Genomic DNA, 27,706 nt, shown 5'->3' with positions numbered 1-27,706 from the left:
ATAAATGTGACTGCACCGAATGTTACTATACATATACCATAATATAAACGGCGTGATATAGAGCGCTCTTTGCTCGCAACTCACTTCCATCGGCTCATAGTGTGTGAGATATATAGGAGAATTTCAGTTGTTGGACTGTGCTCTCTAAATAGCATAGACGCATCATACCTTTGATCAATACCACGTGTGAGAAACTACGACGATTAATGTATAGGAACGTCTATACATATAACGAACGGATGTATACTATAAGAAAGAGTTATTTATTAGATTAAATGTCTAGAGAAGACCTTGCTGGCGTATATCAGTATATGTTAGCAGACATTCGATATTAATTGAATACAAGCGGCGACTGAGTTTTTGAACTCTTGGATTTATGTACTTACAACGATAAACTTGAGGGCAAAAAATCGTTCGTAATTTGGACCGTTCTTACACCGTACCTGATATTCTGAGCCGGTACATGCTGAGCAATAAATCAAATAAGGCTTCTAAAGCTGTGATATGTCTTATGCCTATTAATAGACCTTTTTGTGTCAAACTGGAGAAGAAAATAGCTTGTACGGTCGGATCATATTTCTTCTCACACATTATTTTTTTCTGCAATAAACGGAATCAACAATTTCATATATTGTTGATGTTGTAAATCTTTTATTTCAAGGAACTTGTGGTCGTTCGGTGGTATTGAATGACACTCTTACGGTAAGGGTTCGCTCAAGCTTGGTGCCACATATCCCTCCATTTGGAGTGCTAACCTTCCTGTTATTAATATTAACTTCTTTACATTATATACTTGGTGGTTTTACGGTGACAGTCGCTATACCATTATTCTGTACAGAGCAACGCCCCGACGCGAAGAAACAAGATTTTAAAGAACCAATACTTGATCTATTTTTAAGCTAATTTTGACAGAAACAAAAATGAAGTCTTTATTTTATATTGGAGGCTTGTACATTAGCTTCATCACAGTCATTTGTGCTAGTGGAGATTCCGAGTCCACAACCCATCCCAGCACAGTCTACCTAACACCTACAGGGTAAGTACAAACTTGAATTTTCCAAAGAGGCAGAAGTGCTAATTGACAAAAGTTATTTAAAATACAGAATGCACATATGCGCTTACACAAGAAAGAACATGATGATATATTTTACGTTAATCGGTTCGTCAGTATTGTAGTTTTTTTTTAATGTATGACCAAAAAGTCACAGACTGGTCCATAATTGCTAACGGACGTTTTTCTCGCTTTGCGTGGTTGACATTTGAGAACTTTATCAGGTTAAAAGGTAATTTTTTGTTTAGAATTATTTCAAAGATTTACTATACATATTTAAAATTCTCACAATAAGAAGGGAAGGGACGTGAATGAGAGGGGGACGGAAAGAGAAGGAGGGGGAAGAGGATAAGAGGGAATGAGATTGGAGGGAAGGGATATTATAGGGAAGGAATATTATAGGGAAGGGATATTATAGGGAAGGGATAATGTAGGGAAGAGTTATTATAGGGAAGGAATATTATAGGGAAGGAATATTATAGGGAAGGGTTATTATAGGGAAGGGATATCATAGGGAAGGGATATGATAGGGAAGGGATGTTATAGGGAAGGGATGTTATAGGGAAGGGATGTTATAGGGAAGGGATATGATAGGGAAGGGATGTTATAGGGAAGGGATGTTATAGGGAAGGGTTATTATAGGGAAGGGATATCATAGGGAAGGGATATGATAGGGAAGGGATGTTATAGGGAAGGGATGTTATAGGGAAGGGATGTTATAGGGAAGGGATGTTATAGGGAAGGGTTATTATAGGGAAGGGATATTATAGGGAAGGGATATTATAGGGAAGGGATAATGTAGGGAAGTGAAATGGGGGGGTATGGGATGTTACAGGGAAGGAATATTACAGGGAAGGGACATTATAGGGAAGGGATATTATAGGGAAGGGATATGATAGGGAAGGGATGTTATAGGGAAGGGATGTTATAGGGAAGGGGTGTTATAGGAAAGGGATAATATAGGGAAGGGATAATATAGGGAAGGGATAATGTAGGGAAGTGAAATGGGGGGGTATGGGATGTTACAGGGAAGGAATATTACAGGGAAGGGACATTATAGGGAAGGGATATTATAGGGAAGGGATTTTATAGGGAAGGGATATTATAGAGAAGGGATGTTATAGGGAAGGGATAGTTTAGGGAAGGGATAATATAAGGAAGGGATAATGTAGGGAAGTGAAATGGGGGGGTAAGGGATGTTACAGGGAAGGGATATGACATGGAACGGATATTATAAGGAAGGGATAATATAAAAGGAAGGGATATTATGTAAGGAAGGGATATTATGTAAGGAAGGGATATTATATAAGGAAGGGATATTATATGGAAGGGATATTTATGCAAGGGATATTATAGGGTAGGGATATTATAAAAGGAAGGGATATTATGTAAGGAAGGAATATTATAAGGAAGGGATATTATATGGAAGGGATATTTATGCAAGGGATATTATAGGGTAGGGATATTACAGGAAAGTGAAATGTTGTAATGGTTCGAGATGGTTCAAATGGAAAACATTGTCAAATAAATGTGGTGGTTGTCACGCATATATCAAGTCATGGGAAATGTCTAACGTATCGGCATTTGTGCGACCAATCGACGAGCTTCGTTTTCCTACACTAGCCGGATGGGTTCCCAGATCTTGAAACCTCACCAATCCACCGCCCCCCCCCCCCACTACCCATTCTCCTTCACAGTTTCCACTTTATTAAGTTCTCACCACCTGGAGATAGTCGAGATGAGGTAAATTAGACCGAAAAGACCGTCATTATGTTAGTATGAGTTAGAGCCTATGCGGGTTAGGGAGAACTTTGGTCTGGGAGAAACATGCCGGTAGCACTTACAATAGCATACATACCACAACCTTTACTGATACGCCATTTTGTCTATCATTGTTATACGCGCATATGGCGAAGCATGGAAACTGATGCACTGGATTTCTCCCATATAAATAAATCCCTCTTGCCCCTTTTACACCATGACGTCAGCCTACACGGCTTTATCCCACATAGAAATATATGGTACATGCATAGTTCACGCTGGGGTAGTGAGGGACAGCTGGTTCCCCAACAGTTGTTCTCGCGAACACTCATTCTTTTTGACACCCTGCTTACACTACCAGTCTCTCCCCCTCCCCCCCTCCTCCTCCCCTGACCATATCTGTTGTGCATACATATTCGTATTTATATTATTATTATTATAGAAATGAACCTCCGTTTTTCTTTGTTCCTTTTCTTTTGCCTGCTACTTTTGGGGGCCCTATGTCGGCCGACCTAGACCCAAGTAAATCCGAATGGAAAATCCCGTCCCCTCCCCTTTCAGTTTGCCTCCAATCTGTCTACACATCGAACGAAAGGCTCGGTCTGCACCGTGGCTACGGCCAGGCCTACACAGGGCGGGAGGGTGAGGGGTGGGGGGTCGTAGGGGATACAGTTTCGAGTCCGGGGAGTAGCCTATGATATGAAATGAAATACGTTGACGTCTACTCTTTTTTCATGAGATACCCGAAGAAAAATGAAGACTTCAAAATGGGTTCCCGAAGACAAAATTATCCTCGGGGCCCGACCTAGCTCTCGACGCTTCTGGCCAAGGTGAACCCGACAATACTGGACCCTTCATGTCTACATGTTAGGTCCGATTACACTTCTTCGCTACTATACTACATACTCACTTGTAGCGCAAGTAAAGGCTTGTTGATTAAACTGGAAGTATACAAAGTGGAAGTCACGTACTCCGTACTACATCCCATAAGAGTTAAGAAGAGAGTTTACTCAGTAAGCACACGTGTGTACCATTCTATCAGTTTGTCCGTCAGTCGCAACATAGAACACATCCGATACTTCACCTTTGTTTTGCTTATCGAAGGAAATACATTACGTAAACTATTCTTTTAAGTTTGGTACAGCCGTTTAGAATATCGGAAACTTACGATCCAAGTTTTGTATTCTGTTATGTACTCTTGAGGTTAAAATGTTGTTGGTAAGTGTAAAAGTATCATCACACCATGACTTGTGTTGACCTTTGACCCACATCAGTGCATATAATTCTCTCCCATTGACTAAGTAAGAGCCATCCACAGATACATTTCATGATACAAGAGCATGACATAGTTTGTCAATACAATACTACATTTGCTTTGTCTTTTCCTTCATAAATTATCCACAAACAGCTAATGTGATCCAACTGAAGTTAACACAAAATGGTATAAAACTTAGCTAAACCCTTTGATTATCAAAAAGGATAAATTTGTGCTTAAAACACGTGCTTTTGGTTGGGTATCTCTAGTGGGATGGCTTTCTATCTTTACTGACAAGGTATCCTTTCGATTTCGCGAGAAGTATTTTCCCTTTGTTTCAGATAAATGTTCACATTTTATTCGCCCCGCCCCCTCCATGCAGTCCTGCTTCACACCCGGTTGTATAGGTAGGCGGCCTTAAAATAGATGAGTTTTCCCATATTATACACACATTGCGGTTGTTTGTTGTGCGGGTGGGGGGGGGGGGAGAGCATGGGGATACTAAGCGTTTTAATCAGGTGGAGGGGATGAATTGGTAGGAAGATGGATAGAATTGGTAGAGGGGGTGGGAATGGTAGCGAGGGGTGGGAATGGTAGGGAGCGGCGGGTAAGGGAGAAAACCCGCCTTACGGATAATCTTGAAGAAGGCACCTTTAAAATCTTAGTAAGAAGCAGGTAAATTCATTTTATAACTTAAAAGATTAAACCAAACATTGGCTACTTTTTAGCCAATAGGGTGTGGTCCGCTGACTTTGGTGTATTCATGGGAAGCCGTTTTGAATTTTAATTTATTAAAATGACCCCCCCCCCCCCAAAAAAAAATGTGTTTTCAGAATAGTATATACAAAAAAGGATGCTACCACTCCTTAAACTTTGAAAGATTACACAAGATATTAGTTATAGATATGCAGATAATACACAACAGTTACGTCACAGTTATTATTTAAGTCTGTCTCAATCACGATGGTCATAGTGACTGACAATTATTGTTTGGAGGAAGTGACCCATAAGTCATGCAGCCATGTCACGTGATTTGATGAGTCACCGGGGTAGTCCCATCGGCATGACGAACGTCGACTCAGTGCGCAACTTTTAAATCTTCCAGATAGCTATAGTTGCCGTTTATTGATGTTATCACATTTCAACAGGTAAATGAACAGGTAAACAGTACATTAACAGGAACGACTTCCGCAGACGGAATCCCACCTAACACATTAATTCGTGTTTATGAGTTTATGTTGTTTGCAGGAGTTAAAGAGCACAACTGTCATTAACGGAACGTATGACGAGAACTGAATTGACCAATCAGCCCTTCAGGAAGTACTTACGTCAAATGAGTCACGTAAAACATTCATGACTCATTCAATTACAGACTGGAGGATGACTAGAATCTTCCTTAAATTCATCCCCTTTTCTCTGAGAGAGTGACTCGTTATTCAAGGTCAAAGGTTACATCCGTTTGAAATTTGGGTTATTTTGGCATTTATATGTCGCCTGCCTTCGATTAATAGAACTTTCATGGTACCCTATACAACCCACAGAACATTCCTGCTCCTCCCTTCCCTTCCCTTCCCCTTCCCTTCCCCTTCCCTTCCCCTCCCCTCCCTCCCCTTCCCCTTCCCCTTCCTCTTCCCCTCCCTTCCCTTCCCCTATCCCTTACCCATATCCCTTCCCTCTCCCTCCCCTTCCCCCTTACCTCTTTCTTCATATCTAAAACTATGCCAGGTTATTGTCTACGACTTTCCTCTTTGAATGTCGACGACAATTGTTGCTAAAAGACAGATAACCGACAATGGTAAATTTTTATGATGATATTATGCTTTTTACATATGTTCCCGTTTTGTGGTCAAGGTTAGTAATAGACGAAAGCACAGCAGGAAATTATAAGGACATATATAGGTGATGCCTAGAAATTTGAAGTTATTTATTTAGCTTTTGTTATCCGATTTCAAGGAGAACCAAAAGTTTTTCCTTACTTCTCAATCTGGTTAACATTTAACGATTAACAAGATTGCTTTATGTCAGTATATATAGGATGTAATCAATTTCACATCATTTAATAAATGTCTATTATCAAACGAGCGGTGTGAAAACGGGTCCAAATACAGGTCTTGTATGTCACCTACATAACTGTTGGGTACAATTGTGGGGAAAACAGTCTAGTATTGCGGTTGATTTATACTGTTGGTCTTCTTAAGGAAAAGTCTCTTGCTATATTCTAACATATTTCCGGTATACAAGTATAGTCTTGGCCAAGTCGTTTGTAATACTCTTTTTCTCGCGTGCAAACTGTACAAACTGTATCAATCTACAGCGTTGCCGCGGGCGTTCTCTGGGCAGTACAACAAATATATACGGGCAGGCGCGTAGCCGGGGGGGGCAAGGGGCGACCGCCTCCCCCCTTGAGCATATGTTTTGTATGTTTTATGATATCGCTATTAATTTCAATAAAGTAAATGCTTAGATGCAACTTACAAGGCCTTGGAACTGCCATTTCCAGCGATTGGGAGGTATTTTCGGCCAAACTTGTACGCACCATGGTGGCACAACGCTTAGATAGTTTGCCTACAGGCTTCGCCCTCCCTTGCCAAATTCCTCGCTACGCACCTGGATACGGGAAAATAGCTTTGTGAAAAAAGAAAGATACACTAGGCTGTACATACTAGGGTCTATAACAAGACTCGTATACAAGTTGAAAATACGTTGGAGCCACGTCAGGTCCGCGGGGACAATTATATCACTGGACCCATACCTTTTATCTTCTTTTGGATGTCTTTTCTTTAAGTATATTAAGAAAAGAGAATACCTTATTCTTTATCCTCTTTCCGAGGCCCCGGGGGAGTAGTACTCTGAACCCACCTCCCCCCCCCCCCCTCGTCAGGCTTTCCCTGCACTTCTCATCCCCGTCTCTCTGTTCATTTTGACTCACCTAAGAGTTTATCTACCTTTTTTTTTATTCTTTTAGAAAATGACTCCATTATTTCTCTCTTCCCCTATTATATGTAGCCTACGATCGATAAAATATGCTATTTCAACACTGTCTTGTACTTCAAGATAGCGAGCGTGGTCAGTCTCAACGAGGGGTAGATCCATATCATACCGGTATGTACCGGTATCTCACAACACAGATTGTGTCTTGTGAAAACACATTTAGGATTGAAGATAAAAACCCTGGTATTACCAAACAATCGAAGAAGACTCAAGTGTGTCATAAGACCAAACTAAATAAAACTGAGGCTCTCACCTTGACAATGACGAACATCGATCCCTGTCCATCCAAACACCAATTGAATCACCCAGCTATGATAATTATGTTTGCATATACTTCTCATAAATGAACTTGAACTATCTACTTAGTAACCATTTATAAGTTCTGTTAGACCTACGACTAAAACCATTCAAACTACGTAATAGCAATGGTGTTTCATGTATGCAAAGAAAACTGACTCTGTCGGGAAGTTTTGAAGTATTTCGTCGAAATTCGTGCCCCCCCCCCCCACCACCATTCAATCCTCGTTTGTTGTCTTAGTTTGGGACCCTTTATGTACTTTATGCACGAGTTAGGGTAAGGTGTTTGTTATGGCTTTGGAAATATTGTATCTATAGGATACGCCTACACCACTGCATAATTCTTGCAACTGTTTTGCATTTCATACAAAGACCTACCGCACGGCCCCTTCTACCCCCCCCCCCCCTCTCCCTTTACATTTCGAGACATAGGTTCATATAGTAGGGCGAAATTTTGTCTCACTTTACAGATATGATGGTACATTGAAGTCCACCCTTCAATAGAGATTTATAGCTGAGAATAAATCCTCCAGTTAAAGCTCCCAATACTGTTGGCAACGTGATCAGAACATATCATCAGTACCGTCAATATATCAACAACCAAATGTCGTTATCCTGAAATTTGGACACGTGCTAAAATTTTACTGGAACTAAGAACGTACATATTACTTGTTGGGTAACTAAATTTTGCACACAATCTGACTAACCTCCCATTATATTTTCTGTAATAGGAGGGAGCCTGACATGTCTTTCACTACGGTACTATACATATAGAAAGAAAGCGCGTGTGTTTCGTTTACAAATTCATTTCATTTACAATATTGCAAAACAAACTTCAAAAAAAGTTCGACATTGAATTATATACGATTGCGTCATAAATATTGGACAATAGTGCAAGTTGACATAAGAAATATCATTTGTTTTGAATATAAATCTTAGCACAGCAGTTTCTCGATATTGCTTTGACCTACGGACTCGTAAATAGTTCAGTTCAGTTCACTTAGAAACAACCACCGGAAAGAAAGTGTGAAAAATAATCACCCAAATGTCGCCATAACCAAGTGGTTTAGAACCTTGATGCGCAGAAGGGCAAGGATATGTAAATAGATAATACATCACGTTAAATGTGGTAGGTCTGATTGGCTTGCGGATGACGTCAGACTTTTGGGTGCGAACATTGTCGAAGAGCAATAGTCCAGAGGGAATGTTATTTTTGACTAATAAAAGAAGACCATGTATTTATAGTAAGCACCATGAGAGCAAAATGTTTGTATGTTTTTACCTTTTCTTTTTCACTTAATTGTGTTTACTCTGTAATTGTGTTCACGGGGTTTTACCTTTGATTTAGACCGTTAGGGGGGAGGGGGGAGGGGGGGAGGGGGTGAATGTGAAGCTATCAATACCCCACTGACTACAGTGTATTCATGTGTTAAATGCAGCCAAATTTTGAAAGAGAAAATTGGGATGTACGTTAATAAAGAGAAACGTAAACAAAGTTGTCAGTGTACATCTACGGTCCTGTTTGCTTCAAGTTCACTTTTTTTTACAAACTATGACGATTTCTACTATCAATATCTCAAGCATGTCATGTAGGAATTGGATGCAAATTTCACCAAGATAGTGAACAATTAGGCCTTCATGCTCCTATAACAAATAATGGATTACGCATATTAACGGTACATGACTAGATGCATCTTCCTTATAACTATATATATAATACGTAAAACCTCATTAGATGCAGCTATCTTATAACTATATACATAATACGTGAAACTTCATTAGATGCAGCTTCCATATATAACTTTATATTTAAAACGTAAAAACCTCATTAGATGCAGCTTCCTTATGTAACTCTATATTTAATACGTAAAGCCTGATTTTGGTCAACTTAATTTTCCCTTACTTACCGCGAGTCTACATGAAAACTGGGTGTTTTAGATATAGAATTGTCCTACACTTTATAATTAGACAATACGTCTCCTTTTTAAATGTCATACTAGCAACGTATTAGCCTGGAATTTGAATATGCTAAAAGTAAACAAAAATGGTCACTCATCTCGAATACTTTTACATGTAAACCCTGTTTTTTTTACTTTCACAAAAACATTAAACACAATCTGCATTACTTCGCCTTCAAAATACATCCCTCGTATAAATGTGGGCCCTCTACATCAACGTTTATATGTACAGATGAAGTTTGTCTAACAAATAAAGTCATTAAGATGTGATGGGAAAAAATGAGCTGGCTGTGAAAGAAGTTGCACTAAGTTTGATAGAAAATAAATAAATTATGATGAAAACGTGACGCTGTATGTTTTATATCGAGATGTCAATAAACAGATATGAATCTTATGGTTACAGTGTCCGACGAGTTAAAACATGGATGCTGAGACAAAAGAAAAAAACAGCCCCTGATTTGTGTATTTGTTTACGCATCGAAGTTTTTACTCAAACGTTTGTCCCAGCCACCGTATGAAGAATCTTTTATAACATTATTATAAGCACTGGCGTTGAAAAACATCGTTTAACTAATGTTCTTATTTATTTATTTTTGAACATTTTTTCTTGGAAAGAAAATATTACATGGATTATTTCTTAACGGGTATTTTATACAACGAAAACAATTGATGAGAGAGTATAGGGCCTACTTATAACGTTCTCAAATCTTTATTGTATAATGTTGTAATACTATCTTTGTACAACGTTTGGAGAACGTTCTCTTAACAACGTCAAAAGGAGCCTACAAAGCCGTTATATATCATTTGAGATGACGTTCTGAAAACCAGATAACGTTACTGATACTGCATGTGGTTAGCAGTGCTCACAACTAGAGCTTTGACCTCTTCCTTGACAAAAAACTGTTTAGTAAACACCAGGTTTATCTCTCCAAAAGTGATGCGGGCCGCGTTTGTCGAAATCCTTCAAGTCACTCTTTTGTCAAATTAAATGATCCACCAAATAAAAAACATCAAAAAAAAAAACATCAAAACTTCTGCCACCCATCATTATTTTTGTTTCTTATTTAAATAAAAAATAAAAAAATTACCGCCGCAACTGAAGAGAAGATTAATTCGCATCGCACAGGGTTCTTACAACATCCAATATCGGTTTTTTCTCCAACAAAAACAAGAAGAAACACCTCTTTAAGTGTACTACTTCACCTTCTTCTCACATTCCTTACGTCCAGTGTGGCTCATCTCTCTTTAGCGGGTGTCATGGCTAACAACTTTGTTTGGCCACACCTGTCAGACTGTTTACGCAATTATATGTCAATTTCTATCTCTTCTTTTTTTTTAACAACAAAACGCACCTTAAAAAAATTCATCTTTTTTGTTTTACGATCATGCTATAAGCGATCTATTTTACAGCTTTACATAGTATCGTTTTCTAAATGGTATATTGTTAGATTTATGGGATCCTTGGAGTAATGGATGATCCGAAATAATAGGTATTTTATGATAGCGCTATGTAATCACACTATATTTTATGGTTTCGATTCACCTGTATAGGAGAGTTTACAATAGCCTCAAGGTTCACCAATCTGTTTATAAGATGGTAGATCGAGGAATGCTGCATTTAAGCAGGGCGTGATTAGAGGTCGGGACTTGGTAATCTCGACAGAGCGAGACTGCTTGGATTTACCTGGTCCTTTCCAACATCTCTTACGCCCATGTGGTCCAAGTAGTAAATTGTGGTTTTGACTTTTGAATATCGATAACATGTGATTATAAATCACTTTTTCATTGAAATTATGTTATAAGTTATATACCACTACTAATAGAAAAAAGGACAATATTTTAGGCCATGAACTTACATATAAGTGACAGATACCAATGTTTACGTGGAATCGTCGGGTCAATGTCCAGTCGTGTTTCACTGCTTATGAAAAAAATATTGTTGGTTCAATATTTTGACCGTAATTCCTGTCTAAATCCACATAATATAGCGACCGCTCTGATATTGCTATTTGAACCGAAGATAGGATATAAACAGACCCCCGGAACCACCAGTTACCTCATCTCGCGGTCACTATGTTTGTTTTGCTATTATAGAATAGTGTTGAAGAACGTTATGATAATTAACTCACCTATGTTTATATAGTAGTAGACCACAGGGCTGCAGAGGTCACTGGTACTTTAAATTTGAAAACGTGTACATGCACAGCCAGCTCTATGAATTATTGTTCATTGCCATCTTTAAATATTGTGCCATTCTGCATATAGATTTGATGATCTTACTTGGCATGTATAGTCAAATCTGTATATATAGCTACAGGTAACATGCGCAAAGAAATGGGATGGGGAGGGAGGGAGGGAGGGAGGGGTGGCATGGCGCCCACCTCAATTGTCCATCGGGGATCAACAGTTCGAGTCGGGTATTTTTCTAAATTTTATTCAGTCGGGAAGAGTTCGACCACTCTTCCGGGACCTAATTTAGTAGTGACATAATTTATAGTCCAAGTGAGCCACAGAATGCACAATTTTGACGTCTAAACTTATGTTTTTCGAGGGGTGGGGTGGGGTGGGGAGAATCTTCAGTGACCCTCAGGACCACACCCATGCACTCCTTTGTTCAATCTTCCATTCGACTCTGGCCTTTCCATAAAGGTTCATGCCTATCTAAATCAGTCGGGGAAATTAATACTTTGGTGCTCCCACATTTGAAATCGCGTGCTCGTCGATTGATTTGCCGGTTCAGATCATGGGTGGTTTATTTTCAATATAGTTTTGGATAATATTGACTGCTAATTGTCCGAGCAAAAAGTAAGATATGCACCTGAACTTCTCAGGGTCAACGACGCTGGGGTGGGGGTAGGGTGGGGCGGGGGCAGGGTTCCCCGATAACTTCACAGCAGTAAAAATTTGAACCTAACCAAGTTACAAAGAGCACCGACAAAGCAACATAATGCCTTATACAATACATTGTTATTTCGTTTTATATGACACTAAGACTTTATATGATATGGGAATTATTAGCTTAAGAAGAAATTGGTATAGGATGATCTGAACCTTCCCCACCACCCGAAAAAATCCCCATGTAGTAAAATCGTAAAATCATTCAGTAAACAAATTATTTCTACAGCTTGAATCCTCACAGCCTATGTACACAAATGGTTGATGAAAGTGCAAGTATTACGATAAACTAAAGGCATTTTATTAACCCATCCCTAGTCTGCCCCTCCCCACCCTCACGTCTTCCCCTATCCGCCCTCACGTTCACCGGTCGTATTCATTGAGTATAACTTTAATTACATCGTATATAACCCACACCAGGCTCGAATACTATAGACAAATCGGTTGCAGTATAGTCATATATATATATATATATATTAAATTTCCAGGTTTTGACTGTTGGTAAACTTTGAGGGGACTTTAGTCCGAACTTCAGATTTATTCAATGAAGATGGACGGAAAGGTTCATGTGTGGTATATGCCGTCCACTTTATCGCATAATATCTGGTCAGCATCGATAAGCTATGTAAAGAAGGAATTATAAAAACTTATGAGGGGATAAATCAAAGCACGGTAGAGGAAAAGGCTCCCTTTGTACATAAGATACTTGAGCAAGAACGGTTAACTACTTGTTAATTGGCGTGGACAGTTTGTTTTATCGTACGAATATAGATGTAAACAAACGCATATTCAAAAGATAATTAACTGATAACAGGTTAATCTGCAGTGTTATATTGTTTGATTGCACCTCGGAGATGGTCCCCTACTGAAGAAGCACCGATTGAACTAGATTGACAAAGAAAGGGGATTTCAATTACAGATAGTATGGGCGTATCATTTCATTGTTCTGTCTCTCAACAATGGAAGTTTTCAAATTACAGTCGCCGGAACCTTGCACGGTTGCTTACTCACGAAAGCTAATGAAAATTGAATGAAAAGAAAACGTCGTTTTCTTAATTACTTTGAGACAAAAGTTGTATGAAGACTACACCCACACCAGGCCTCCTTCCCCTCACTTCCCTGATCCACCTCATTTCAGAACATTCAATTTCAGTCTTTAGATTTTGAGAGGAGCAATACAAATTGCTCGTTGAAGGAAGTGGTATGTCTTGTTTTGAAGCCTTGTTTTGGTGTCGTAATTTAGAACTCGTTGATGAGAGGGCCAGGGCAACTTTTTTTAGTCGATTACCAAGACCAAGAAGTCCACCCATCCATCACCAATGGACACTATACCCTTAACACTCTCACTCTGAGGGGGTTCGTAGTCTCCTTGAAACTCACATGAGATCCTTTAAACATTGTTGTAACGTACTAAGCAACACATGGTTGTTGCACAACAGCTGTTTGTATTACTTTAGGTATACGCTACTAAAAATATAAACATTTTATCATTTATACGTTATTTAAGTTATACATTTCCGGTTCCATTAACCAATCATCTATTAGCATGGTTCCATACGAAATTATCAATGGCAGTCAGTATCGCTGATTGGGTATAGGCCCTAAATATCCCAAAATATATAACAGTAGCAATTTCGAACCAGGGATTAAAATGTAACTTAGTCTACATATAGAGGTGTAGGTCAATATTTATGCATGCTAGATGGGCCCTGGTAAATTATTGATATGCCTTTGTCTTTTGGTAAAAATAACGCAATTCCTTATAAATTTGGGTGATAGATAGTTGTGTGTGGCACTAATGCAATGACATATCGATATACCTTGTGTTCATTTCTATGTGTACATGGAGACACCGAGTTACAGCACAACCAGCTGCTTTAATTGATAATGACGTCATCAATGAACAGAGGGGACAATACTCCGAGAGAGATTTACAGCTTAGGGAGAACAGCTGTCTAAATATAGTGGTAGGCAACTAGGTTGTCACGGAGAATTCACACGGCTGTTTTTTTGTGTTATTCATTACTCTGTCTCGAGCGATATGATAATATTACCGATGAAGCAACGCACGAATTATTGTCGTTGTGTGCCTATAAGAATCCGCTTTGCTTACCGCAAAGAAAGAGGTTGATAACGACACGTTTAGTACACTAACACATTAGTACACTAACACTAACACATCTAATATACATACAAACATACACCCATACATACAACAGTGCTATAATTTTTGTGGGTTTGGGCCAATCTTTGGTGAGTTCTTTGAATGTCATACATGACAAGTCGGATGAGATGAAGAAATCTGCAAGAGCAATTATCTACAAAAATTTGGTTTCGTTTGATAAAACGTAATATTTCACGTTTCTCAAACTATTGAGGTAGACACGACAGGCGTTCCATGGGCTGTTAACTTATAGCATTACCCATGCGGTCGGTGACTTCACTTCCCAAGGCCGCAACATCTGTTATGAAATTTTGTTGTTGCAGTTGTCTTTTTGTGCAAAATTAAATTGGTTTATGATACCGTGACATGCATAATATATAGAAGTCACTGTTTCTTTTATTTCCTTTCAGTTTTGTCGTTGTCTTCGTGTGTTTCCCTCTTACCATTTTCGATCCTGGGAGTAATTTTACCTTACACTGCTTACCATGGCAGGATAAAACTATCCCACGACAATAATACATTAATGTTCCCTCTTTCCTATGCCTCTTTGACATCATACCTAGCATGATTTTATCAGTTTTTTTCATTTATTACTAACCAACACTGTATTAACCGCAATGCTTAATAGAGCAAGCAAATTGGCTTGTCAGGTTTGATACAAAACCTGATTGGAAGACAACAACCTTATCATCTTATTATGCTTTCACTCGATATGTCCGATATATCGTTAGATCTAAATATGCACCCACCCTTCCCCCCCCCCCTAGCCCCCATCACTATCGGCAAATACAATATTGTCCACTTAGAATTAAGCACTCTGCTCAGATTTTCCGTTTTCTGTAATACTTCTCTCGCCCCAACAAGGGCGGCGGAACCGGGGGGGCACAGGGGGCACGTGCCCCCCCACTTTTCCTCAGGTTAAAAATGTGCCCTTTTTCTACATAAAAATTGAGGTGTCTCAAGTCAGCAAGAGGCCAGGGAACCAGAATGAACACTCGGGAAGGGCCGTTTCCGGCCATCTGAGGGCATTGTAAAACCAAAAATTTTCTTGTACGCTCCGCGCCAACCTATGGTGGCGCTCCGCTCAGATAGCCGTGCATACAACTTTGCTAATCCTGGCTATGCCCCTGACTTTTAATGAATTTCTGTGGGTCAAACTCAAAGCCTTTTCGAATGGAAAATTTTTTTTTAAGATATTAACAAGGAATAAAGTCTAATTCGGCAGATTCCTACATTAGCAACTAACATGATTTCACATGATAGTATGCATATTTTCCTTTGGGGGGGGGGGGCGTTGATGGAGTGCTGTGTATACACAAATAAGATAAGAGTTATAAAGGGTACTAAATATAAGGCTGCATCAGTCCAATCGAATTTCTGCAAAGTGCCCTTTGATGTCGGTGCCCCCCCAGATTAAAAATGCTTCCGCCGCCCTTGCGCCCCAAACAAACTGCGCCCTCTATTCGCCTTATATGACTATGAGTATGTAAAACCGTATAATATCCCAATAGACCAAACGATATAGAACAGCGGGTAAGTCATTCAGCGGTTCAGCGGACCCACTATAAAATCTCTTCAATCTTTTGGTTAGAAGCAATCGAGTTTGTTAGTATAATGTCCATTGTGTTTGATTATCATGGACCTATCGGAGAGAGGATCATGACTTTTATGATCTGATATCACCTGAGAATATCCTAATATTTACAAACATCGACGGTGTCTAATGATTATGGTCTCGCTTAGGATTAAAGTTAGCTTAGATAAGACATGTCTCTCCCTCACAAATTGGCGGGTGAGTCAGGGCAAAATACTGATCTCCTATACAGACATCGATAAAGATAAAGGGGATCGGGTCTGCAACATCTCATAACAGACTATAGCGCCCGCCAGTGGTGAAATGCTTTCTGGCAGTTTGTTCAATAGGGAGACTCCCATAGAGAAAAATAACTATGTCATTCCAAATCCGTGGAGACATCAAGTTGTCGGTGACCAAAAGAAGATGAAGGGGAAAATGATGAAATAAATGGCCCTGAATTATTTCAGATATTCTTGACTTGTTAACAATTTAATGTTACAAACCTTATCTTCTCTTTTTTGAGGGAGGTGGGGGGGGGGGGGGGGGCATTTCCCTCATATTGTAGAACTGTTGTGCATTTCACAGTACTGAGTATTCAATGGTAGGCTATAGCATACCGTACAAGTTTCGAATTCAGAAATGGTAAGGGGCATATTGATGGCTTATCACCTTTTTTCCTGAGAGTGGCTTATATATCGGGAGTTTGGGAGGGTATAGGGGGATAGTGGTGCTATATAAAATGAGATATTTTGTATTGATTTTGTCAACTGATCTTGTTTTTATTTGAAATTGATCAGTGAATACTGTCGCCATGACGACTGGGACCCTATAGAAATCCCGTGGGCTATTACTCAGTGTTAGATATAAAATGCCACAGAAGATTGGGTCAATCGTTTTCCCGCCCTTTTATTTATATATCATACATTATCTTTTATATACCGTGCTTTACCAAAGTTGAGACTATCTCGACAAAGTTGACTGACTCACTGAGCTCAACAGAAATGACAGGAGAATGTCACGTTTAGCTGCCGACCACTTATCAAGTCTGGGAATTTCAGAATTTTAATCCAAGTAGTCTTCGGTTTCTGATATATGACTGTGATCGAGGCAAGTTTACCGTAGGACAAGATTCTACTCCCTCCCCACTCCCCTTGTTTTTTTTAGTTTATTGGGTTTCTTTTTCTTTCTTTTTGGAAAAAGGGGTGGGAGGTGGGGTATTATATACATCACTGTATCTCAAATAAAGTGATCTATATCAGTAATAAATAGAGAAAGAGAGATACTTGTTGTAATCGTAATTTCACGACTCTCTTACAAGCTTGTAAAAGAGGACAAAGTAAACTCTCGAACGGTACAGAAAAGCGTTCTTGTTTTACTACAATGATTTTCTCGCAAAACAAGTGGCCTATAACATTTTACAGCCTTATACTGCGGATGTCAGAATTCAAGGTGAGCACGTGTCTCTCTGTATCCGGTACATGTCCAAACTTCAGTGTTGGGTCAGGGAGGTGCCACTCCGATGGTCGACTCCCCAGTAGGGGGGCACGCTTACACCTCCACTCAGGTGACGTGAGGTCTTGTGTCACCGTTCTTTTCACTGTTTTCATTTCTCTTCTAGTGAACATGTCTGCCGAAATTCTGCCTATCAAGACCATGTAACATCCGGTATAACAATAGAGACTTACTGTAAACCGGTTTTTAAACCATATACGATTCGGTGTGGCTACAACACAAGATGTACCAGATACAGGTAAATTTAAAGTACCACGTCTAACGCTAACTAATGCATTCACTTATCAACAGACTTCACTTTCATCCTCAGTACTTCCTTGAGTCCTCGTGGTTCGGGGTACGCTTTTCATACATCCTATGTGCCGTAGGAAATGATCCAATATATTGACAAATCCAAAATGCGATTTGCCTGATAATGACACTTGAAATGATCCAAGCATGACTTTCATCTGACGGTATTATATTGATCTAGTTTTCATCGAAGATTTTTATCGATGTTATTTAGGATATTTGTCCAGCTAGTGCTACGATTTTCATCCTATTGTATGACTTTAAGCCAAAGTGATAAAAAGTAATCACCTCGATATTGCTGTCCACATTGTAAAAGTACATGGCTAACATGTACACTATATGTAGAGGGTAATGCATATGCATCAATAGTATTATAATACTAGTTATAATAAAAATAATAATAACAATTACCATTAATAATCCCGTGACTCTTACAGTAGGCTATGTGTCAGCGAGACATATCTGGTATTGTTAATGTGGGCATTACAAAGGGTTTCAGTTGTGACGCGTCTGACCCATGCTGTTTTGTTCCCAGTCGAGTTCCTAAGTGCAAAGGGTGGGGGCTATTTCAATCACCACGAGCTGATTTAAAAAAACCTTGATCTATCCCACTTCTTTCTCGTCCATGTATCACTTTATTCTCCTACCATACCGGTATTCTTCCCTTCACCATTTTTTATTTGTATTTTTGCCAATATTTCTTACTCGCACAGGACCGTGTATCATTTGGGGTATAGGAAGCGTTACGTCACGTACACGTCACAACAGACCTCTCAGCCAGCAGTAGATCGGAACGGAGAAACCAGATATAAATGTTGCATGGGATGGAAGCAGGCAAATGGCAGATCAAACCATTGTTCTATACGTAAGTAGCCCCCCCCCCTACACCCCCACACCCATACACACCCACCGAAATAAGATCGGGAAGATGGTGATGTTTTACAACTCCTTGGTACTAAAGTACATCAGTACATCAGATTCAAACCCTATCACAATTCAAAACGATTATGCGCAATTCCAGGAAGGGAGGGGATGGGAGGGGGCCGGGTATGAAGGATTACACCCCTTTTCAACCTCACAGAAAAGTTAAAATATTAGTTTTATGTCTAATGTTTAATTTGTCTCGAGGAACCCCATATATCTCCCTTTATAAAATTCTGCATCCACCCCTGACGATACTGGATATTCTCAACATGCCGAAGTAGCATGGGATCGAAGATTGAACAGTGCGATTCTGTGGAGAGAGGGGGTGGTTGGGTGGGTGGGGTATGTAAACATTATAGATACCAACGGTTATATTAATTAACTGAATGGTGAGAATTTCCCCCCCCCCCCCCCCACCGTACATCATTTGGCATGGTTATATTACTAGATACATTCTGTCACGATTTCGGCTAACCTGGGACCACATCAACCCTAAACCCATTATATCTATACTGGTATTTGTATAAGCTAAACAGTATGGGCATGTTCAAATAGGTGGTTCATGGTATACCCCATGCCACTAAATAACCAGAACCCTCCCCCCCCCTTCCGTCAGAGATATGCCTTGTATAATTTTAGCATTACCACTCCATTTTTTCTGATCCGATTAAAGACGAAAATGTTATCAATGCTCTATTCACCAAAACGGTTTTAAGTTTAGAGTATTGAAACAAATACCCTTACTTTATACCAAAGCTGACCTATGTGCTATTTTACTAGTGTCTTCTTTCACCGCACCACCTGCTACAAATTCACTCCATATACCGGCCAAGCATATCTTTAACTGAAATAGCTCTGCTATCTTCGTACATTATTTCCTATCAATAACAAAAGGTATATTTTAATTGCCGAGATATTATTGAAACTTCCTACAACAGAGAATAGCTTTGTCCGTTAAGATTACTATTCACAGTGTCCAGGGGTAGGGGCTCTCCACGTCTAAGTAAAGTAAAGGAAACATAGTTGTTTACCTCCGGATGACCAAGGAATAAAACTGGCCTTAATGTTTATGTAACTTTGATGTTCCAGTTTTTTTTTTACAAAGACTCGGTATGGCTTGGAGATAGGTTTGATCTAAGACCACGTTGAGCTAAACTGCATGGCTTGGTTAGGGTAGCATACCCTATGTAACTTCCTTATACGTTAGGCTATGCGTATACCACGTACATGGTGAAAATAAAACGTTGACAACATAGATTTTCCGTTACTATTCGCGGTCAAAATTTTGTTAAGATGGATCTCAATCTTTGCACTAATGATATACGACGCATTCATCCGCTTAATACCGAGTGGCAGACAGTTACCAAATTTGTTCCAATCGTCCCGAGTTACTTAACTTAATCCATGTGAAACAAAACGTGCATCTAGGCCAGGGACGTAACCAAAAATTTGAAAGAGGAGGGAAGGGGGGAGCAGATTTTTAAAGGGGGTACTTCTACAAAAGGGAGCATTATTAGGCTACTCTTATGTACAAAGCAAATGGTTGTCCAAAATGCCTCCCACGTTGCAGGAAATAAACAATAATAAGAGTATCGTATTACGTAGCAGACGAACTGTTAGCGGAAATACTGAGAAGGGTCGCTTAGCTTCATTCAGCCTGAAGAGAGGGCTTCAATGATATTTCCAGCTATTAGTTAAATTTTATTTTTCGGGTACTCAAAAGGGGGGGGGGCGACTTCGCTCCCATTGCCCCCACCCCCCCCGGTTTCGTCCCTGATCTAGGCTTGGTAACGTATTTGAAGGAAATGTCGCAACATTGCTTTGTCGGCGCAGATTTTCTATTTGGTGTATGGTACAAGACTTTATAACATGCATATTAAAAGTAAATCTAATTAAGATTTTACCAAAACATTGGATTTTCAAAAGTTGTCATATAGACACATAATTGACAGTTCTAATTTGAAAGGCAAGATAACGGATTTGAGCACATTACCTGCATCTGAGTTTGACTAGAAGGATTCGTATGTTAAATTAGTGCAGCTTAGCTAGAATAAGTCCTATCGACGAATGGTGGATCGATAATGGTTTTGATTAATACTGCAAGCTCCATTGATTACGTAACATTTGTTGTTGATATATGCTAACTACAACATCATGAAAGATAAAGATGAGTTAACATAAGTCTCTCTTACAGTCTTCAACACATTAGCCAATGCTATCCATCTGCTTTCTGGTTCATTTCCACTAATTAATGAACATTTCCCACCCAATGTGTATCCTTTTTTTGTTTTGTTATTAGCCACGTGTACACCAGAATGTCAAAATGGTGGCCTTTGCGTCTCGCCGGACCATTGCGCATGCCGAAGAGGGTGGTCCGGGAGATTATGTGCAGATGGTGAGTATACATGTGCGCACTGCGCATTGGTTAAATAAAGATAAGTAACTTGTGGTAGTCCTATAACTTACCAGAAACAGAAGAAAAAAAACCCGCTCACATCAATATAATTATCATTACCCCCCGCCCTACACCCCACCCCTCATTAAGTGTACATGCTTCAAAAGTCGCAATAGTCTTCAAGAGTTCATGAATCTTTTAAGTAAAATATCAAACAGTCACCAATTCTAGCTTCAAAAGATCTTTCCTGGAGTTTCTCATTTTCGAAATCATATCAAGACAGTTTATATAATATACGATAATGAGTTTCAGAGTCTCAGAGAGGCATTTGGGCATATTCATAATCATGGACGTTAAATATGAATCTAAGAGACTGACTTCGGTCAGCTTGCGGCTTTGATAAGCCAATGATGGCTTCTTCGCGAGTTCTTGCTTGCAGGAGGATCTAAAATACATACATACGGTTTTCAGGGTCACATAGCACAATCAATGCATTTTTAATATTGAAAACGAGTGGCCATTATTTGACTAAATTTCTAGCATTATTTTTGGGAACAATACAGATAATCTATAACAATGTTTGTTCGTTTTCCTTTTCTGTCAGATGTGAATGAGTGTGAACACGACTATCATGGCTGCAGTCAGATCTGTAAGAACACTAACGGAACTTACCAATGTGGTTGCTATGAAGGATTTGCATTAACCGCAGATACCAGAACATGCCAAGGTAGGATATACTGACAATATCCAAGAATTCATGAGAGCCATGCATAACCGTCTCTTATCACGAAAATAATCGGAGCGCGGACGGAGTAACGACGTTTGGCTTTCATAAGTGACTATACTGCCACCAATATCAATATATACTTGAACAAGCCTGTTGCCATAAGCCCCATTCTCCCTAGCAATCGCACCGTTACCAAACCCCACCATTACCCCTGCCCCCTGCCCCTTCTCCATTCTGCACTGATGATGACAGCGAAATCGACTAAAAAACAGGAAACAGTTCATATACACATCCTATTTTTGGCCATAATGATTAGGCTATACGCTTATGTTCCAATTCCATTTGCGTTACAAACAACCCTCGTGGACATAATATTACATCCAGTCCTCAAATTAAGAACAGAATACACAAAACGAACTCGGTAAATAAGTATAACTGATTCGAGGAAACGTACCTCATTATCACTGTACTGTATACAAAAACCCTGGGCAATAAGGCAGCAGGTAACTGGAAACTCCTTCGAACAATAGTTAGACCATGGAAGTAGGGTAATAGCCTATGTCCATATATAGTAAGTCAGTGCCGCAAACACTGCAGTAGTGTATAAGCTATTGCTATACGGATAAAAGCTGCATCTCATTGGAATTCTTTTCAAGCTAGTAAGTACTGGATAATTATCCTAATCCATAGAATTAAGTCTACAACTGCACTCGCCTTGATGGAGATGCACAAAGGGGCATTTTTTATGGCATTTGTTTTGAATACCATTCCGTAAAATAACTTAACCTAAACGTTAGAAAAAGTGAAGCGCGATCGATAAATTCCTCTGGGATCCTGCATCAATCCTTTACACAAATGACATATGCTTCGGCCATTTGAGGAAGATTGCTACTTTTAATAGATTAATGCCACGAGTATGAGTTTATGGTTTGAGAGGGAGGAGGGAGTTGCATATAAAAGTCGAGGAAGCACTTTTGGCCCAAAACTGAAGTCCAAACTTGCCCAATTATCTCCGGTTGCTCTATTTTCCACTTACTCACATCTTGCGATAAAATTGCATTGAAATTTTTAACCCGCCTACTTTCAATAACCCGCCCACTTTTAAAATTATATGAGAATTAGATTAATAACTATCCTTTAATTATAGTATCCTTTAATTGTACTATAGATTAATTATACTATCCTTTTACATCAATAATCTTGTATTTGTCTCCCTTTCTCCTTAGTTTGTATATCATGCAGTTCAGAATTCCAGTCTCTGGCCGCTAGAGTGGAACTGGTCGAACGAGTGAGTTTACCGTTCACTTGTAAAACGTCACAAAGGAGGGGGGGGGGTGAGGGGAAGGTAACTTACGAAATGAGGGAGACATTAACATTCACCTTACATATTATATGCCGTGTCAGTTACATGGAATCAGGTCAAAATTATCTCACTATTCGATTATTATTTTTCGGTTATCAAAAGTTATTTACAGTTATGACGTCTAACTAGAACTTCCATTAAAAATGTGTAGACCCTACGATAAGTTTAGGAAACCAATTTGAAAGTGCATCAGATAGTTTATACTTCTAAAAGAAAATTGATTCCCTTCAAACTTTCTATTTTAATTTGAACACATACCCACTCCCCTCCTCCTCTGTCTAGAAGTTCTTTGGTGAACTAGAACATTCAGGACAACAATATTTCTTTTAGACCATTCTCACATAATTTTTGGCAGTGTCTATCGGTCATAGCAATATAAGACACACCCCTCAGATCCAAAGACTATCAAAGAATAGCAAAAATCTCCTCCAAGAAATGTTACTAATAGTTCAATGTACTTTGAAATGCACTTTATTTTTGTTATTTTCAACCAAATACACTAAAAAACCCATCATCAAATCAACATTGTTTTCTTATTTTTTTTATTATTTGACAGGAATTAGGAGAAATGAAGAAAAATCAAACATTATATAATAGCTTTCAAATACCATCGGCTGTCTTACCGGTGGTACCAGTAACTAGCACTACTGCTGCGAGTGTTCCGTTGCCTAGCAACCATTTAGTGCTGAACGATCAACACATTTCACAAATTGAGAGGATACAGTCTCTCAGTGAGCAGATATCCATGCTAGAGGAGAGATTGGAAGGATGTAAGTACCCCCCTCCCCTCACCCATCACCCTATGCTGTACTGCATCAGCACCCAGGGTACAATTATGTCACATGGCCCCGTTTTTTTAAGTCTGTATAAATTCATGGTACAATTATAGGGAGGGGATGTCTATGGAGAGCTTAACTGAGAAAGAAAGTCAATATTCTTTATCCCAAGGGTTTCTAAGTTTCCCTGCCACTGGGGCTATAAGCTATCCACCGACCCCCCCCTACCCTTCTTGTCGGGCATGCTCAACTCATCCCCTCCCTTCCTACCCCACCCACTCCCCGTATTAAATAAATTAAAAGAGATATGCAAAATTAGTCAGAGAGATTACCTTATTAAATCACTGTAGAAACCCCAAACATTTCTTCTGGCCATCAAGCTGTGTTGTATTTCACACATTAACCCATTAACTGTGGTTTTCCATCTTTTCTGTGGCATATTTCATTATTTTCTTTTCATGTCTGTAATTCCAGTTTTAGTTGTTTTACAGTGTGTTTTAACCATTATCTTTTCTACATTATCTTATCTGTTCTATCCTTTAACAGGTACATGTAGGAATCAAAGGAACCAACGCACACAGTATAGAAGACAACCCAACAACGGATTTAGATGAAAATACCGACGTGTTTTCTTTTCTTTCTTTATTATTTGTTTGTCTCAATCTACAAAAATAATGCTAAATAGCCTCCAATACCAAAATATACATTTATATATATATATATAAAAAAACAAGGACGGAGAACATTTATTTCCCAGCAAGGAGTTCGTAAATAGTATAGATATCAGCTGATTTTCTTTACAAATGTTAAAATACAACACTGAAAAATATGTTAATATATCGAAAAAAAGCTACAAAAAGATGTACTAGAAGTAAACTAGAAAGCTAAAACAGATGACAGACGGTAAGATAAAAATACATGTTTTGAAATAAAAAATTAAAAAAAAGATTTAACGTGCAACTGCTGAAACATCCATGAAATATGTAAATAACCAATGTTTCATAAAAAATGTGACATCGTTTTCATGATGATTGACATGACGCAACCAAAGTACTGTACAACTCAAGAAAAGTTTCTACTCTTCCTGTGAAAGCACGTTGGCAAATAATTGTATAATTATAAGTTTACTAAATACTGGTCATAATAAGGTATGCAATAATCATTTTCTGTGTAGCCACGACAGGCGATAATAATTTACTCGTTGGAGAGGATCTGTTTATGTTCTTTATTTAGAGTTTATGGATAGTCTTGGTGGCTAGTCTCGCCTTCATTGCAGTCTCTTTCGAGTAGGAAACTATGAAATTCCCGAGGTATTTTCACACCTAGACTGAGAAGAAGGGTGAAAAACAAAATACCTCTCACGTCATCTTTGAAGGTCGCTGGTCATTTTGATATTGTAGTATTGGTCATAGTATTGTAGTATTGGTAGTATACTGTAGTACTGGTTAAACCATGGCATTATGCAGAAAAAAATCACAAAAGTGCAGAACCTAAATGCTAAAACATTTAAGCCAATGTGGAACATAACCTTATGAGATGTTGATTTAACTATCAAAACCGTAGTTATCCTGATGAAGATGTGTCTCTTCCTTTCTTCTTACGCAAATGTTTCAACCATTGAGAAAGAATAATGATAGCAGGAATTCTAATTAAAGGATTCTTCAACCAACAATGATATACCAAAGAAATAATTTAAAAAAATAGAATGAGGTTCCTGCCCCCAATTCAGTTTTGAAGATGAACAGTTATTTTAGGATTAAAAAAATCCTGACGATAACATCAGCAACAAACATTCATGTGAAAAAACTATTAACAAATGCTATTTCATTTATTTTAGTTTGCTGTGTATACTTCTTTTAAACTTTATATACTTATCAATTTAATAGATTTATAATACCACTGTAAATATTAATTCAGTCATACTGCTGGTGATTGTAGTGGTACCGTGGCCTAGGTATGGGGTAACCTGCTGGGTTGAAACTTTGCAGGAAAGCTGGCTGCAAGTTTTGTGTGTCGTTGTAGTAAGGGTTTTCATCGGGCTGTCCCATAAACTGTAGAAAGAACAAAAAAGCATGACAACAAATTTGTGGTGTCTTGTCGGAAATTTAAAAACTGTAATATCTTCCAGTTAAACTGTTGGTTATTTAGCTTTTTTTTTGTATAGACTGATATATTTGTGATACTATATTTATACTAAATATCCATCAAGTACTGTGGCAAAGAGAAAAGTTGCAGCAGCTGCAAAATCCCCTGCAGCGAAGCTGAATGAATATCAAACAAATAGAGGCCATCCCCTGCAGGCTGAATGAAAATTAAACAATAGAGGCCATCCCCTGCAGGCTGAATAAAAAATTAAACAATAGAGGCCATCCCCTGCAGGCTGAATGAAAATAAACAATAGAGGCCATCCCCTGCAGGATGAATGAAAATTAAACAATAGAGGCCATCCCCTGCAGGCTGAATGAAAATTAAACAATAGAGGCCATCCCCTGCAGGCTGAGTGAAAATTAAACAATAGAGGCAGACCAGCAGTGTGAAACTGCATAGCACATAAGATTACATCCTATGCAGCCTAGCTGCAGGAAGCTGCAGCCCCTCAGCACCCTACTTTTGCCAGTGCCTTAAGAAGCCAATTCATGAAATTAAATTGAATAGTAAAGTTCAGGAGTTACAAAATGAGGAGAAATTTCAAAAGTTTGAAAGATATTGTTTCATGCTCTTTTGAGTGATCTCAAAGAGCTGATTATGCTTAAACAGAAAAACAATAATTTTCTGGATGATATTTTTGTCGATGTTGGAACTTGGCTGCACACAATAATTGGTTAAAAACCATTTCACTAATACACTTATGTGGTCACTACATTACAGGGGGAAAGAAATACCATTTAATTCCCATGACATGTTCCACACTTGTCCATTTATGAAGTTCATTTCTTGTTTCAAATCTTAACTGAAGTTATGTTTTTTTTGTCAAGTCTTAACTAAGCTCTGTGTACATGCATGTATAGTTGTGTGCAACAAGTATGTTTTTAATACACAAAACCCCTGGAGGGTCTTATGGCATAAATTTGGTCTCATTTCTCTTTAATATTCATGAATTTAAAGTGATATCATAATATCAGTGATATATGTCTATGCAATGGAATAAGGTAGGAAAGGTTGGATGTTGTTGAAGGAGGAGAGGAGAGGAAAGGAATTGAAACGAACAGAAAAGGAACATTACTATTTCTGTCTTTCTCACCATTTAAGTTGAAGACCATACTGACATCTGTGATTAACTTTACAATGTGAAAAATACTATCAGAAATAATCTGATATTAGTGTGTATTACCATTTCCGTTTTTCTTTAGAGGGTGTGAAGACTTGTACAAAAGAAATGTCTAAATGTCGGTAATCTGACCTAGTTTCTAATGAGGTGTAAGGGAAGCCTCGCAAATCTAACCGCCATGTCCGGGCCGGTGGATTTTTCCGCGGCTATAATGAGCACAGCCACAAGCAGATAATGAGTCACACTTGAGTGCACACTCTCTTCAAACCACCCTCCATGCTTTACAGTTACATTCACAGCCGCGGTCAAGTTTTTACTAAGCCGATTTGAACACAATAGTGAGTTGAACAAAACATCATAGCTAAGTCTCAAGGTATTCAAACGTTTCAAAAAGATAGTATGTTTATACGCCGTATTTTATCCTACTGCAGAAGCAAAACTTCTGTGAAAAATAAGTAAGGAAATGTGAATTTACACTGCAGGAATCTAAAATGCTATCTTT

At 38.8% G+C, this 27,706-nt stretch overlaps 2 protein-coding genes across 2 annotated transcripts in view; one reads left to right on the top strand and one right to left on the bottom strand.

The window, feature by feature from the left end:
* LOC139964232 (epidermal growth factor-like protein 7) lies at positions 1-24,649 on the top strand. Its single transcript, XM_071965678.1, has 8 exons — positions 1-1,036; positions 17,567-17,698; positions 18,465-18,616; positions 20,975-21,070; positions 21,675-21,797; positions 23,024-23,085; positions 23,717-23,930; positions 24,483-24,649. Exons 1-8 carry the CDS (start codon positions 921-923, stop codon positions 24,548-24,550), a joined length of 963 nt encoding a protein of 320 aa, XP_071821779.1. The 5' UTR covers positions 1-920; the 3' UTR covers positions 24,551-24,649.
* Positions 24,650-24,942: 293 nt separating this feature from the next.
* Positions 24,943-27,706, bottom strand: part of LOC139964087 (uncharacterized) — a 63,005-nt gene continuing 60,241 nt past the window's right edge. Inside the window, exon 61 of the mRNA XM_071965438.1 lies at positions 24,943-25,987. Within this exon, the coding sequence (XP_071821539.1) occupies positions 25,850-25,987 (138 nt within the window). The 3' untranslated portion in view covers positions 24,943-25,849. The remainder of the gene's footprint in view (positions 25,988-27,706) is intronic.

This window comes from Apostichopus japonicus, chromosome 22, assembly GCF_037975245.1.
Source record: "Apostichopus japonicus isolate 1M-3 chromosome 22, ASM3797524v1, whole genome shotgun sequence".
NCBI lineage: Eukaryota > Metazoa > Echinodermata > Holothuroidea > Aspidochirotida > Stichopodidae > Apostichopus > Apostichopus japonicus.
Note: the sequence above shows the minus strand (reverse complement) of the source record. Positions and strands in the feature narration are given on the sequence as shown.